This window comes from Anastrepha ludens, chromosome 5, assembly GCF_028408465.1.
Source record: "Anastrepha ludens isolate Willacy chromosome 5, idAnaLude1.1, whole genome shotgun sequence".
Lineage (NCBI taxonomy): Eukaryota > Metazoa > Arthropoda > Insecta > Diptera > Tephritidae > Anastrepha > Anastrepha ludens.
Genome location: NC_071501.1, coordinates 11,765,539 through 11,780,844, shown reverse-complemented (window position 1 = coordinate 11,780,844; position 15,306 = coordinate 11,765,539). Strand labels below are relative to the sequence as shown.

General features: G+C 37.8%; 1 protein-coding gene across 1 annotated transcript; it reads left to right on the top strand.

Moving 5' to 3' along the window:
- Window positions 1-648: 648 nt before the first annotated feature.
- Window positions 649-2,183, top strand: LOC128863920 (uncharacterized). Its single transcript, XM_054103341.1, has one exon. It carries the CDS (start codon window positions 759-761, stop codon window positions 1,779-1,781), a length of 1,023 nt encoding a protein of 340 aa, XP_053959316.1. The 5' UTR covers window positions 649-758; the 3' UTR covers window positions 1,782-2,183.
- The last annotated feature ends 13,123 nt before the right edge of the window (window positions 2,184-15,306 follow it).

The following is a 15,306-nucleotide window of genomic DNA, read 5'->3' as shown; positions in this document are numbered from 1 at the left end:
ATGTATGTATGTATGTATGTATGCATGTATGTATGTATGTATGTATGTATGTATGTATGTATGCATGTAACGGAATCTTTGAGCTTAATTTTCACTGGCTTCTAAAAATCTGATCGACTTGAAATTTTGCACACCTATCAAGGACCGATGACAATGCAATAATTTGAAAAAAGTTTTCCATTATCCTTATTAGGATTGCCATATTTACTACACATGACCCATTTTGTTTAACATAACAAACAGTTACTTGACAAACATTTGTCACGGTACTCAAGGCTGTCAGCGCGCACACAAAATGTAAACAAAACAATTAAAAAATATTAGCCTAGGCGCGTAAACAAGGCTCAGCAAGTTATTTGGTCAAAACAATTTTGATCCTCGCGCGGCCACTTGAATAGCGAAAGGTGCAAAGCGTAAGAAAGGATAATGGCAATTCTTTGTGCGAAAGTTGTTATTGCTGAAGTTAGATATTGTTTTGCACCAAAAAACGTAAACAACTACTACAAACATATCTGCGGTTTGCCACTTATCAGCGAGAAAGCAGAACTAATGTTTTTGTTGATAGTGTTGTTGCTGAGATGCACAGCCACCGCTAGACGTATAAATAATAGATGTTTTCGGTGGAAATGCTCATTCTTGGAAATCACATCCTGCAGACAAGATATCGACCGCGAACTGAAAAGATTCTTACGTATTAAATTAAAATATAAAATACAAATAAGTGCAAACTAACTTTGACTAAAATCACAACAGTAAAAATGCCTAAGTTTTTGAATCAAACCACTGCGAACATTTCGTATCATCATAAGAAGTTCGGTGGCTGTAAGCGCTTCCAAGACGAAGAAGCACGAAAGGATTTGAAGCAAGTCAACGACCAGCGCAGCCCAGGCGCAGTAAGCTCCATTTCTCAACTATCTTCCGACGATTCAGAGTACGCTGAATTTGCGAAACTCTTCAGTGCATCCAGCAGCACTCCATACAAGAAAACGCGTAATCCCAGCGAGGATAGCGGTATCTCCGTAACATCGCAAAGACAACAACTTCACGAAACACCATTGCTTCGACGCACGAAACGCAAGTTAAAGTTATCATCACTCGCAGAGTCACCGAGCGAGCAGCAAAGCATTGAAAAACAGCAGCCAGCATCAATTTCGCCCACCATCAATAATAAGCAGAAGCCTCGCACCACCGCCACAGCCGCAAGTATCAACCGCGCCAACAAAAGAGCTAATACCGGCACCACAAGAAGAAACATAAGATTTAAGGCCCAGGCCATTAAAGCCTTAATAAAATCCACGGCGGGCAGCGCCTTACAGTTGCCCACCGGCAGCAAATCCGCTACAGACACCACTGCCAGCTCACTACCCGACATCGACACCTCTTTGTTGTCGTTGATCAATGAAAATAAGCTACGCAGCATTTGCGCATATCATGGCAACATGGTGCGTTCGTTTCCGAAGAAAGAGCGTTCGCCTAAAGACCAAGAACGGCGTGATAAAAATACCATCGCTTGTCGCTTAAGCCGCCGTGTGAGGAAATTGCAGCAACTTGCCATTGGCGAGCACTACAAGCAAATCAAGGAGATCTACGACCAAATGGTGGAAGTGATGGTGCGTGGCAATGAGTATCTGAAGTATCTAAATAAGGATGTTCTGGGCGCTGCTGATGGGAGCTGCAATGCGGAGGTTGTGCTACCCGCGCAACCGGAACAACGTGCGCCCAGCCGCTTCTCTATAGCGGACATATTAGGAGTCCCGAATGAAGATAATAACCAAGAGTAGTTTCTTATTGAAACTACTAAGATTTATTTAAGATATTAGTTTGGGGAAAAAGATATCCATTATTTGCTCGGCAGATGGCTGTGTAGTGATCGATCAAGTAATGTAAAGTTTATGCGCTTTGTCAAGGTGACTTTTCACACTATGCTAAAAGTCGTGGTAGTAGTAGGCGACCACAAAACAGTTGTAAACTATTTTTTTTTTTTCAAATTGCATTAGTAATGGATTTTATTATTTTTTAATTACATTAATAATGGATTTACTTTTCCCCAAACTATTTAATGTGTATATGACTGTTAGACTGCTTGTCTTTATTTATTTTTACAATTAAGAACCTTTTGTTGGTTTGTAGTGATATCAAATTTCACTGCTCCATAATTTGGTTAAAAAATAATAACAAGTGCAAAAGAAAAATACAAAAGTTTTATTTTCAATATTTGGGAAGGTAACTTGGAGTGTTCCATAATAGGTTGCTACCGATTTGTGGATTTGCGATTCACTAATAACCGCTCAGTCTAGCAAGATCGCCTGCCCGCTAGCTCCTTACCACATAACACATGGGCTGAAAAGTCCCGGGCCTAACAAAGAACACCTTTTTTTATGTTCAAAATTAGCTTTATTCATCATTGTACAGGGTCCGGCACTCGAAGTGTAACCAATTAAAAAGGCCAAACATTTATTTTGGGAAATTATTAAGTGCGCAACTAAGTTGTCGCTGTTTTTTTTTATGAAAATACAACTTTATTCTGAAAAAATGGTTACAAGTGATTCATTGAAAGTATTGCCCATCGCTGGCTACTACTTTTTTCCCATCTTTATGGTAGATCTCGTATACCGTCGCGGTGAAACTGTTCATCTTTTGAGGCTATCCACGGATCAAGCCATTTTTTGATGTCTTCATATGAATGAAACTGCTGGTCAGCTAGACCATGTGCCATCGGTCAGAACAGGTGATAATCGGACGGCGCAATATCTGGGGAATATAGCGGGTGGGGTAGAATTTGCCATTTTAGTGTTTCTAGGTAGGTTTTAACGGGTTTGGCAACGTCAGGCCGAGCGTTGTCATGCTGTAGAATCACTTTTTCAAGCCTCTCCGCGTATTGCGCCCGCTTCTCGCGCAGTGCTCGGCTCAATCGCATCAAGTGAAGTCGATACCGATTCCCAGTGATGGTTTCGCTTGGTTTTAACAGTTCATAATAAATAACACCAACTTGGTCGCACCAAATACATAGCATAACCTTCGCAGCGTGAATATTCGGTCAAGGCGACGACATAGAAGCATGACCGGGCAGTCCCCAAGACTTTCTTTTCCTTGGGTTGCTGTAATGAATCCATTTTACATCACCCGTTACGATACGATGAAGAAAACCCTTCCTTTTTTGCCGCTGGAGCAGTTGTTCACAGGTTCCCTTGGTTTTAACTCATAAGGAACCCAAGTCCCCTGTTTCTGAATCATTCCCAAAGCAAGCAATCGTTTGGAAATGGTTTGGCTAACGGCTAACTCCTAATACTGAAGTAAGCTCTTCTAGCGTTTGACAGGGATCCTCATTGGGCAATGCCTCCAATTCAGCGTCTTCGAAGGTTTTTGGCCTTCCTTCACGTGGACGGTCGTCAACATTAAAATCACCGCCTTTGAAGCGCAGGAATCATTCTCGGCACGTTGTTTCACTTAAAGCAGCATCTCCATAAACTTTTTGTATCTCTCGATGCGCTTCAGCCGCCGCTTTTTTTCGAATGAAAGAGGAAAATCAACACTTCCCGCAAATGACGATTATTCGGTACAAAATCAGACATTTTCATAAAACCAAAAGTAAGCTTGCTTTATGACGTTTAGATTATCGACACACTGCTGGCGGCATCTATTGACAAACAGCGAGAACCTAGTTGCGTACCTAATACTTTTATTCAATTAAAAGTAAAAAATGTGTGAAAATAATACAAAATTAAGAATAAACTTTTACTTACTTTTGCTCGATATGACCACCTTTTGCCTTGACTATGGCTTTTAGACGGTCCAGAAACGAATCGAAAGCTGCCCGAATGCGACGTGCAGAAATTTTGGCTCACTCGAGGCGCCTCGAGACTGGTGAATCTTTTAGTTTGGACCTTGCTCTCCAAAACGGCCCAAAGAGAATAATCCACCGGATCCACGTCTGGTGAGCTCTAGAGCCATTGTGAGGAGTTCTGTTGAAACGTCCACGTCGAAATATTTGTCTGCTACAAAGCAAACTCCTGAATACTTTCCCGATAATATTTCGCATTTACCTTGACGCCAGTCTCGATGAAAACGATTGGAGAGCGCCCATTACCTGTGACAGGTGCTGCCTTTTGGTGGTCAATCGATGAGTCAAATTCTCGTATGAACGGTCGGTCAAATAAATGCTATCGTTTTGGGAGTTTATGAACGATTTATCTTTTGCCTCAAAATAGGCCTCCCTTTCAGCGATAAACTCTTCATTCGAGCGAAATTTCTTACCGGCGAGGTCTGCGAAGTACGATTCATCTTGAAGTACGATTCATGTAGTTTTGCCATTGTTTTGATTGACTTGTGTCACGGTGCGTTGCCTTGATGAAAAACATTTTTTTTTTTTTGCCATATGCGGACGTTTCTCTGCTTCGGCTTCGGCCTTCAAAAGCTCCAATAACGCTATACAATACTCATTGCTGATGAATGAAGATGAATCGATGAATATTACATGTGGATTTTTTGATGTTTTCTGGAATTACCGCCTCATTTGGACGTCCACCGCGTTGTGCATCATCGGTGCCTCTACGACCACGTTTGAGGTCAGCAATCCATCGTTTTATTGTTGTTATTGTTTTTTTTTTCTGATGGAGCGGAGTCGCCATAACACTTTTCAAGCCATTGCTTGGCTTGAGTCTTTATCCGAGATCTTAACAGGAGCATAGCAGTTAATTTTTAAGCAGCTTACCGATGCCGATGAACTAGAGACTTAAAATTTTGAATATAGTACAGATCCCATTATGATTTCTTTCATTTAAGATTCAAAGTATAAAACCCACTTTGGTAAAAAGTGTTGTTATTCACATCCCGTCCCGACGGAGGAAAAATCCAGCTTCGGTTTCAAAATCCAGCTTCAGTAACGAAACATTCGCTCACGGACCAAGGCTGATGATCCTCTTCAAAAGGGTTCGAGAACTTTTAAGACCTAGACTATCTGGTTTTAGTGCAGAAAGAGCAATCAAAGAAAAAAGACATTCGTGGCTGTCTCCTGATTGGCAAACGCAAAACTAAATCGATCATGTCCCGATGGTTAAAAGACACGTTGCCAGTGTTTTTTTATACATATGCACAACCCAAGGGCTTAACATCATCTCGAATAAATTTTTTTAAATCCAAGTATTACACGGTAATACATAGCTCGGTTAAAGAAGAACGACGTCGCGCATGCTGCCTGCTTGCTGGCTGAGCTCGTACGACGATGAGTTACATGCATTAGCTCTTATGTAAAATATGTTCGGATAAATACATGGCATCATACAAGGTGAAGTCCAAAACAAACAGGATTGAGCTAAAATAGTAACGACAGGAACTTTGTTCTGATAACTTCGAGTTTATTTATTCAAAAAAAGTCCCCTCTGGCCTCGATACCCTGTTTTGCGCGATCTAAAAGCTTTTCGAAAAAGTGTTTCAGGTCATTGACCGGGATGCCCTTCAAGATGTCGTACAAGCCTTTTGGATGGCCTCTACGGACGAAAAACGAAGCGAATATGGTGAGTGATTGATGGTGAAAATGCGACTTCTAATCAAAAAATCAGTCACAAGAGTGGATTGATGAGATGGTGCATTATCATGCAATAAGCCAGCTTCCTCCTTCGCGGTATTCAGGGCGATGCAACGAACGCTTCAAAACGCATAGATGGAAAATTGCAATGACGGTTTGGTCCGTTGGCACGATATCCTTGTGGACAATTCCCTTGGAATCGTAAAAACAAATGAGCATCGAATTATTTTTTGACTTCTCCAAACGCGATTTTTTGGGGTTTGACTCGTCTGGGCCTTCCATTCGGCACTTTGACGCTTAGTTTCAGGTTCATGTTGGAAACACCACGTTTCATCACCAGTTACAATGTTGTAAAGGAAGTTCTCGTCTTTCCTCGCCCGTTTGATGAGGTCTTTCGAATGTTGAGTTCTGAGCAATTTTTGGTCCTCAGTTAACTTGTGCGGAATGGAACGTGCGCAGACCCTTCGTAAGCCCAAATGATTAGTTAAAATGCGAAAAATCGATGTTTTGGAGATATTCAACTCCGATTTCATGAATTTGTTGATGATTTCGGTTCATTTTTGATAAATTTACAAACAATTTCGATGGAGTTTTCGGTGATTACTGATTTTTATGTTCATTGCCATATATGTCCTCACCGCCATCTCTGAAATGTGAAAACCACTCATGAACTCTGGCACGAGATAGGCAATCATCACCATAAATGTTTTTCATTAATTTCATCACCGATTTTAAAACAAAATTTGATATTAGTTTTTTGTTCGAAACTCATTTTTGTACCGATGACACAAACACACTGACACTTTAGACGCTATAACTTCACTTCCACTGAATCGAATGCCTCCAAGCTGTCACCGGAAGTCAACTAGGGATGTAACTTCCACCGCAGGAATATTCAAAAGAAGCTGTTTATTCTAAAGCAAAGAAAAAAAAAGAAAAAAAAATTTTGAGATGCTTCAAAGATATCTACTCTATATATAGATTTATACATATACATACGCTCAGATCGTGAGAGATGACGATTCACGCATCTATACCTATTTCTTGCGTTTAATGGGGTTTTTATTAAGCTCACACAATGTAAGTAATTAGTGACTCTCGTATTTCAGGTATTTATTCTGTTTACATTTTGTTTTAGTACTCACCTCACGTTTGACTACGTGAGTATTATTAGTAATTAACAATTAGTACATAAAGTTATCAGCTTTTCATTAATCATCTTACACTGGATGAAGTTGGGCTTACACAGAAACTACTTACATACGAAAGATCAGCGACAACTTGCCTAGTCGTGATGGGAGGGTGCCAAAGTGCTGTCTACTTATAGAAAAATTAGCCTTAAATAATTTTACGTTAGGGTAAATAGCAAACTAGTTTCAAAAATTAATTATTATTCCAATTAAAGAAAATAAAACTGTGAAACTATAATATCACTTAGGCTTTGCAGCATTTAAGAAAATAATTAATTAAGGGTTGGATGCAATTAACTCATACCAAATATTAATATAAACATGCGTACATATACAGATGTACTTATATATGTAATACCTAATTTATATGTAAATGAAAAGATAATCCGCAAAATAATTGCGCTTACATCAAAGTGACCTACTCATATCTAATTATATAATACCTGTACGCCGCGCCAGAATGATATTGATATTATCTCCTTTATAATAAAGCAGCAAAAAATAATTATTTTGTTCGCCTTTGTAAATAAATTAATTTGAAAAATTTTTTTAGCACATTGCGTTATCTACGTAGAGATGATTTTTACACCTTTACACCCTTACACATTACGGGAGGACTCTGTATTAGTAGGCTATGTGTGGCCAATACTGCTTTATGTGGCTTGGAAATATGGACCGCAAAATAGTCAAACATGAAGATACTGCAAGCATTTGAAATGTGGATTTTCTGGAGATTACTTAAAATATCCGGGACCAATCGAGTTTCTAATGAAGAACTACTAAGGTGCGTTGCATAATCATAAGACGCCTCTAATTTGTCAAAGTATTTTAATTTATAGATTTCAGAAGAAAATAAAAAGTTTACACATCGATTGAAGTAACAAAAGTTATCTGTTTCATTACAGAATTTAAAACTTTTTTTAATACATAAAGAAAATTTTTAGCAAAAGCGGTTTTCCAGGCGTTTCAAAATGATATGACACTATTCAATCAAAGTGATCGATTAACAAAAGTAGGTGCTTTCCATCAGTATATTGTACTTTTTTCGAATTTTTGTTTTTTGTCGTCTAGAAAATTTTAGTATTCTATGGAAGCATCACTTGCTTTAGCGACACAAAAATAACCTTTTTCTCATCGATTCTGTTAACTTTTTAAGTAAATCTACATCTACAGAAACCTATTCTGCCTTAATTGCCACTTTAAGCTTGTTGGTGTAGTCAAATTGGCGTTTGTTGGCCTATACTCTTCTGACTAATATACCCCAAATGTTTTCTATAGGGTTTAGATTCGAAGAACACGCCGACCAGTCCATAGTTTCTATGGAAAAATCGATTAAAAACTGCCTTGTTTCCCTGCTTACGTAGATTCGGGCGTTGTCTTGCTGAAAAACGAAAGGCACTTCCCGATTATCCTGAATAAAAGGAAGGAGACTATTTTTCAAAACGTTGCTGTAGTCCCTACTATTCATTCGCGATGATGTAAACTGTATATCAAGAGTTGGTTTCGATGTAAATGCACGGCAAACCATAACAAAACCTCCACCGAAGTTGCGCTTGGAAAATAAGAGGGGGCTCTTGCGCAAATCTTTTTAATAATTTAAAAAACGATGGGGTCCATCAAGGTCCAATTTTTTTTTTATCCAAAAATATAATCTTTTTAAAAAATAATATGAAATTGGGCAAGAGTAAAAATACAAAGAGTTTCGGTGACAGACAACGCCTAAGGTGTTTCAAACGTAGAAAAATATTCTCTCTGAGTCAATTTCTGCGAAATATTAACTGCTGCAACTCATATTGCAGAGCTAGATAGAAGGCATAAGACTTATCCGGGGTAAGCAGTGTTCTTGGTTGAGGCACATAAGGCAGTGGGCCGGTATATAACGTGTGGGCTACCTCTTGGAAACAACTAGAAACCGCGAATCATTTTCAAATATAGTTCAAAATTTGTATTAAAACAAACAAAAGAAATTTTTAATAAAATATTATTTTTAAATTGTATAATCGTTTATATGTGAATACGAATAGCAAATTAGGAAGAAGAAGTGTATTTATATGTAGTATGTTTAGTACAAGATGGCACAAAATTAATAACCCTATCTGAAGTTTTACAACTTTTGAAATGGCGTCGTGCATCAAACATATTTGACAGGTGCGAACGGGACAGATACAGTATATAAGTATATCATATATATTATATATACATATAATTGGCGCGTACACCCTTTTTGGGTGTTTGGCCGAGCTTCTCTTCCTATTTGTGGCGTGCGGCTCATAGCATTTTCTGCCTAGAAAGGAAATATGGAACAAAGACTTCTCTGAGGAGTCTTAAAATTTATTTTTTCTAGAAGCTATGGACAGTCATATACTGACTGGCTATTTTTGACTAATGTTTTTAAGTTTTGGAGTTGCAAAAGGGGCTCGCAGGAAAGTAGAGGAACCGAGAAGCCCAATGACTGGAAAGCAAATTTCAGAAAAAAATTTTCACATTTCTGCCAAATTGACTTTTTTATTCAGACAACTTAAAAGAGTTCCCTGAAAAAGGACATATAACATTTTACTGGCAATGGGTAGAAATACTGCCAGTTAAAGAATCTAAATTTGTTGTCAATAGCTTTCTTATGATACCTCAGAAACAAAAATTTTTGAAATTATAAAAAAAGATATTTTCGAAAGACCCCACCCTGATACCTAAACCTTGACGAGTGGTGGCTGACTTGCATCTATGAAGGGCTGGGCTGTACCATAGGCTTTCTTAGCCATACCATCAGTGCCACCCATGTTCGAGTGGTCAGCGTGGAGATGACAGACTCGGATGTCACTAAATAATCCGCCTCCACAAAATGATATAGCACTTGTTTATCGGACTTGTTTGCAGTCGGAGGAAACAGCCTATATTTCAGCGTTGCCTATCATTGAAATCTGTAAGTAAATGTGGGATTACTGTGTTACTGGGGACATGGCACAACAGACTCTCTTTCACCCACACTCGTAATCTAAATCAATGATAAACATAACCACTTTTAATATTGTATGGTTTTAAATAATAATAATTTTAAAATCATCACAGGAACTATAACCTGGCATTGTAGACTGAGTGACCATCTTACTAATGTGGGAATATACCATAGTCCAATGGAACTTCCACGCTCTGTAGGGGCAAAAATGGAATGGTCAAACATGTGGTGACATCGTGCCCAACACTGCTGCATATGATTTTTATCGAATCGAAAATGCCGGAAACGCTAGGTTAAAAATGGGTTTAATGATGCGAAACCTTAGAAATGTTGAGAAACTGTTTCGGTAAAGATTCTCTAAAGAAAACAGTCGAGTGGTATGAACTCTTCAGAAGAGATCGCCTTCAAGGGCTATCCTTGGATGAAAGCATCAAGTGGTGCTAGACCCATTTGAGCATCTAATGCCGGGCCTGAAGTAGTCGGAAAAGCTCCGACGCAACAGATGGCCACAGTGCGTTGTAGTTTCGATAAGGCCCTCCCGACTACCACGAGAGGGAAGTACGACACTCAATTTAGACGTCAGGCGAGTGAGTGAAGAACTCCGAATGAACCAACACACCAAAAAACCACGTCGATTTCAATCGAAAAAGAAAGCGCTGCTTACGTTTTTCTATGGATTATACCGGTATTGTATCCCACGAATTTTTGCCAGAATTCAGCTGATATGGCTACCTGCGATAATTTCTGTTTGAACGAGTCACTAAACTACGGGTCACAAACTACTACGAGGAACTTGTTTTAACAGCCTAAAGGAAGTAATGGAAAAAACTGAAAGTTATACCGAAAATAAAGTCCAGAAATGTTTCGAAAGCTGGGTCAAACTTTGGCATAAGTGCGTTGCAGTTGATGGGGAGTACTTTGAGAGCGATAACATCACTCTTGAGTAATAAACTTGTATTTCGAATTTTCTGAATATTTTTTGAGCGGAACAAACCTTGGGCAAACTTACGTAAACTTTCACCAGGGGAGGAAATAAAACTTAGTAGAATAGGTAAACAGCTAAAATTTATTGAGAGAGTTGAGCTGAAAGATAGACTCTGAATGCAGTAAGAGGGAACAACAGATCTTTCGCGTCGCAGTGCTAAGTGCCTTCATAATATTGATAAAAACGATAAATTTTCAATAAAAAATGTTTCAATTGAAATAACGCAATTAAATTTTTACAGTAAAAAAATTCTCGATTTTTTTCATTTTTTTTAATCAACGTTTTGTATATTTTTAATAATTAAAATAAATATTTAAAATATTATTTGGATTTGCTCGCATTGCAATCCTTATGCGATTTACCGGTTATGCTTATAAATTTTTATTATTATCTTTTCCTCGCAATCGTTGGCTTAACGATTTCAGTCGTTTAAAAATAAGTGCAAAAAATAATTTATTATTCCCCGGCCATTTTTTGTGTAATTTACTAAACTTCTTTCTAAGTATTTGTTAACAGCTCGCTGCACTTTTGGACTCTTGATTTTATCGTAGGTGTAAGTAATTGTATTCACACTTCTGATTTTATTTCTTCTTAGTTGTTAATTGGCTTTTATGGCTCGTCGACGAATTTCCAGTAGCTGGATGTTTTTTTTGCATAAATTAGAGAAAGAAGGGTATTCATGACACTTTCAGCTCATATTTTGATTTTAGAATGATTTTGCATATTTGCTCTTGGCTGCTTTACACCGAAGGTCCCTGCATTTGTGGAACAGCATAAAGATGCACGCAACAAAATAGGGGGAGAAGCTCGGCCAAACACCCAAAAAGTTTGTAGTGACGCCACTACGGAAGCTACTTTCGAAAAATGAACAAACAACACAAACAATTCAAACTTCAACTAGAACAAAAGGCTGGCCCCCTCTTTCCAGAGGTGCTGACACAGTGCTGCCAGTTTTCTTTCTATAATCAAATAGCCACACCTCGTATGAACGCGAGCTTCGCCATTGATAATAAATACTCGTATTTGGGTTACTATAACAGGAAGTGCGCAGAACAATGCCTCTTTACATCCATCGCCAAAACAATTTGTATTTTTACTGAATAGTTTTTGTTAAAAAAAAAATTTTATCGCAAAAGTCTTATCCATCATAACGCCAATTGCGAAAATTCTCAATACCAGCATTGCCTAATAATTCAATTACTATTCAACCAAACTGTAGGTTGACCGTAACCATCATTAGCTACAATTTCGCTAAAATGTATGATTATGTGCCTCTGTAGATATGTAATTATAGCCAATATGTCACAGAGCTCGAATGTAAGAATAGCATAAGCCATTAAGCATAGAATTAAATGACTAGTGAACGCCACACAGTGACGAAATTACATAAATGAAAAAAATAATTGCAAAAGTAAAAGCCAGATGCGAGTCCAAACAAATACAAATACAATAAAATGAAACTATCTAATTAAATTATTAGTAATCATTGTTTAGCGTAAGTCAACTGAGAAGCTCAAAGCAAATACAAAAAAATGGAGGAGCACTGAAAGCTTATAAATATTTACTTGCACATAGCCATGTATGTAGCGCATACCCTGCAGGAAAAAGAACGAGTATTATTATTTTTATTGTTTATTTTACAATACAAAAAACAAATATACAATAATAAAAACTAATTTTAGTTGAATAAGTTTTCGTTCATTTTTAATTAAAGTTCTTGAAGTTCTAGGATATGGGGTTATTACTTTACAGTTGATTCTATGGGGAGCTTCTTATTCTTTTTCTAATGTTTTGGGCCGCTGGAGTATTTTATTGTAATGAAGTGAGACCAAAAAATTGCCTTCTGTGCTTTCTCTAAATTGGGTGTCAGCTTCTTCTGTTACTATTTCTGCGCTTAGTGTTGCGAAAGTTATCAAATGAACCTTACACAGATGTGCTTCAAAACTCTGAACCTCAAAATACAGCCTGCAGTAAGCGGAATCATGGAATTTGTTTGTTTGTAGATACGCCCTATGATCAGAAAGTACCGGGAATGTTTAAATAAAACAAAACAGAGTTAAATTTCAAGCAAATTTATTTTATCCCCTTCAAAATATGGCCCGTCTGAAGCAGCACACATGTTCCAACGTTTAACCCAGTCCTCCATGAGTCCTTCAGCTTCTTCAGCTGCCCACATTTCCGCCCGTTTGCGACATACATACAGCATCTTTCAAACACTTCAAATCGGGTAAATAATATTCTTTATTGACTGTCTGGCCCGATGGCAAGTACGCATGGTGCACTACACCTTGGCCAATCGAAGAAAATAGTCGGCATCACCTTCCCGGTACTTTTTGATCATGAAGTACTTATAAAGCCAACTAAATGTGGTACCCATAACTATCCCCCATGGTTCTTTAACTCAAAAGCAATTGACACTACATTACATATCTTGGGTTTGTTTAAATGCGAATATGCCTGCTTCAACTTTTTTGTATCGGTGCCTGACGCTCCAACTCGGCAGTTTCTGCATCTGCTAATATTTGGAAAGCTATATTCTGCATTGTTTAATAATTTTATTTACTTTTTCGCACTTTTTCAACTTCATTTAGAACCCCGGAAATATTGTGATTGAGCTAAATATATTATATATAAATTATTTTACAGCGTCTGCTTAGGAGCTTTTGAGAAAGTGTTTGGAGCGTGTTAGACCTTATCGGTCCAAATTACTGCAAGTTGCGAGTAATCGAAAAATTGATGATTCAGGGAATAATTCAACTCCAAGTGCATTGCTGAAAAAAACTGACCAGTTGGTTGTATGAAAGGAAGAAGAAGCGCAAAAATATTCATAGTAATTTATGACTTTATGAGAGGCTCAAAATATTTGCGCTAGTGGATATCCCTACAAGCCTAAATGAAGACCGCCCAGAGAAAAAAGTAATAAAAAAAAAAACAGTAGTTACGCATAGTAATAAATTTACCGTTAGTATGTAATCATGATTTGCACGCAGGAGAGAATTCTGAAGGAGCGACTAGCAGTAGGCTGTTATCCGGCTCTCAGCGATTTTGCACGAATGAGCTCATTTGCTAGCGGATCTGATAGCGTTTTGTTTATGAGACTGTGTTGGTTATATCCTGACTGATTGGATGAGTGTGGGAATCAAGAATAATAGAAACAATAGTACACCTATCAGTAAGGGCGTGACGTCAAATCGGTGCAGTTGCATGAGACAGATATGAAAATGTGAACAGGAATGCAAGAAAAAGAAGAATTCACACAAACAACATACGCATAAATTGCACAAGTGGACTCCACACACACAGCGATTCTGCCGAAATCGCTGAGAGCAAAGTAGCGGTACCACGATTGGCGCCACCTAATGACTCTCTCCATCGTGTGTGAGTAAGGTGAATTGAATACTATAGGTGACGTCTTCCCAAAACCGTTACTTTATTTTTCGCGAGATCCAGGTCCCTAACCAATACAAAACAAACAAAAGGAGGGGAAATTACATGTTCGTGAAAATTCAGTGAATGGCTTGGTTATATAAACTAAACAAACTAATGAAAACGAAGAGCCGTGTGTTAAATTGTGAAAGCACAAATTAATATAAAGCTTCCAAATGCAGTGTTTTGCGATTTTATGTGGAAGATGCCGTGAAAAGAAAAGGTGTGTGTGTTTGCGTATAATTTCTTGTGTTTGGTTGTTTCCATTGCTTTCGCCTACTATTCCGCTTGACAAACAAGTCACTTCCCTTCCTTTTGTTTGTTTATGCTCTTACGACAGAGCGAATAATCATCCTTGCATCGTTCGGTCCTCTCCATGAACCTGAAACTTAATCTCGCTCTCCCATCATTTCTTTTGTGTCTTTCTTCATTTCATTCGTAGAATGGTGTCACCAGAGATGAAATTTGAATTTTTTACTTGAACTGGGTTCTCCCATGGACAACCAGATAACCTAACCTAACCTATAAATTTACTAAGAACGCTTTTTTTCGCAATAGTGGATTTCCTGCAGGGGCATTGCAAGTCTTTATTGCAAGAGTATGTGTGTAAGTAGGTAAATAAAAGTTAAGATTGATTTAATAAATATTTGCATATGCATATGCAAACTCTTTGTAGAACTTCCGTCAATAGTTTCTATAATTTATGCATCTCCATACGAATACAATCAGCCGACGTATGGCTAACCAGGGATTTCCAGAGGGTTGTAAGTACATATTTACTTTAAGAATACTCAATACAGAAGTAATATCTGCAATTCGGAAAAAAAATCACTCTCACTGTGTACGTTTTTTGCATACAAAATTTAAAGACGAAAATGCCACTTGCTTTGCGGGTTTCAGTGGCGTCTGATCGGCTATAATTAAAGAAAAAAAAAATTATGTTATAATATTCTGCAAAAACCAGTCAAACATCAAATCAATAAAGCACCAAGTCAGTGGGTAATGTTTCGACATTTAGATGTATGTATGCATGTATGTGTGTATGTATGTGTGTATGTATGCAGTCTATTCGCCAAACCTAATTATTACTATGCCCAGCCAATATTAACATAGTTATTCATTATTCTAACAGAGTACTCGGACAAGTGTTGTATTTGTATACTCGTGCAGCGACTTTTTTATTGTATTCAAAAATCATTTCTTTTTTTTATTATATTTACTTCATTTG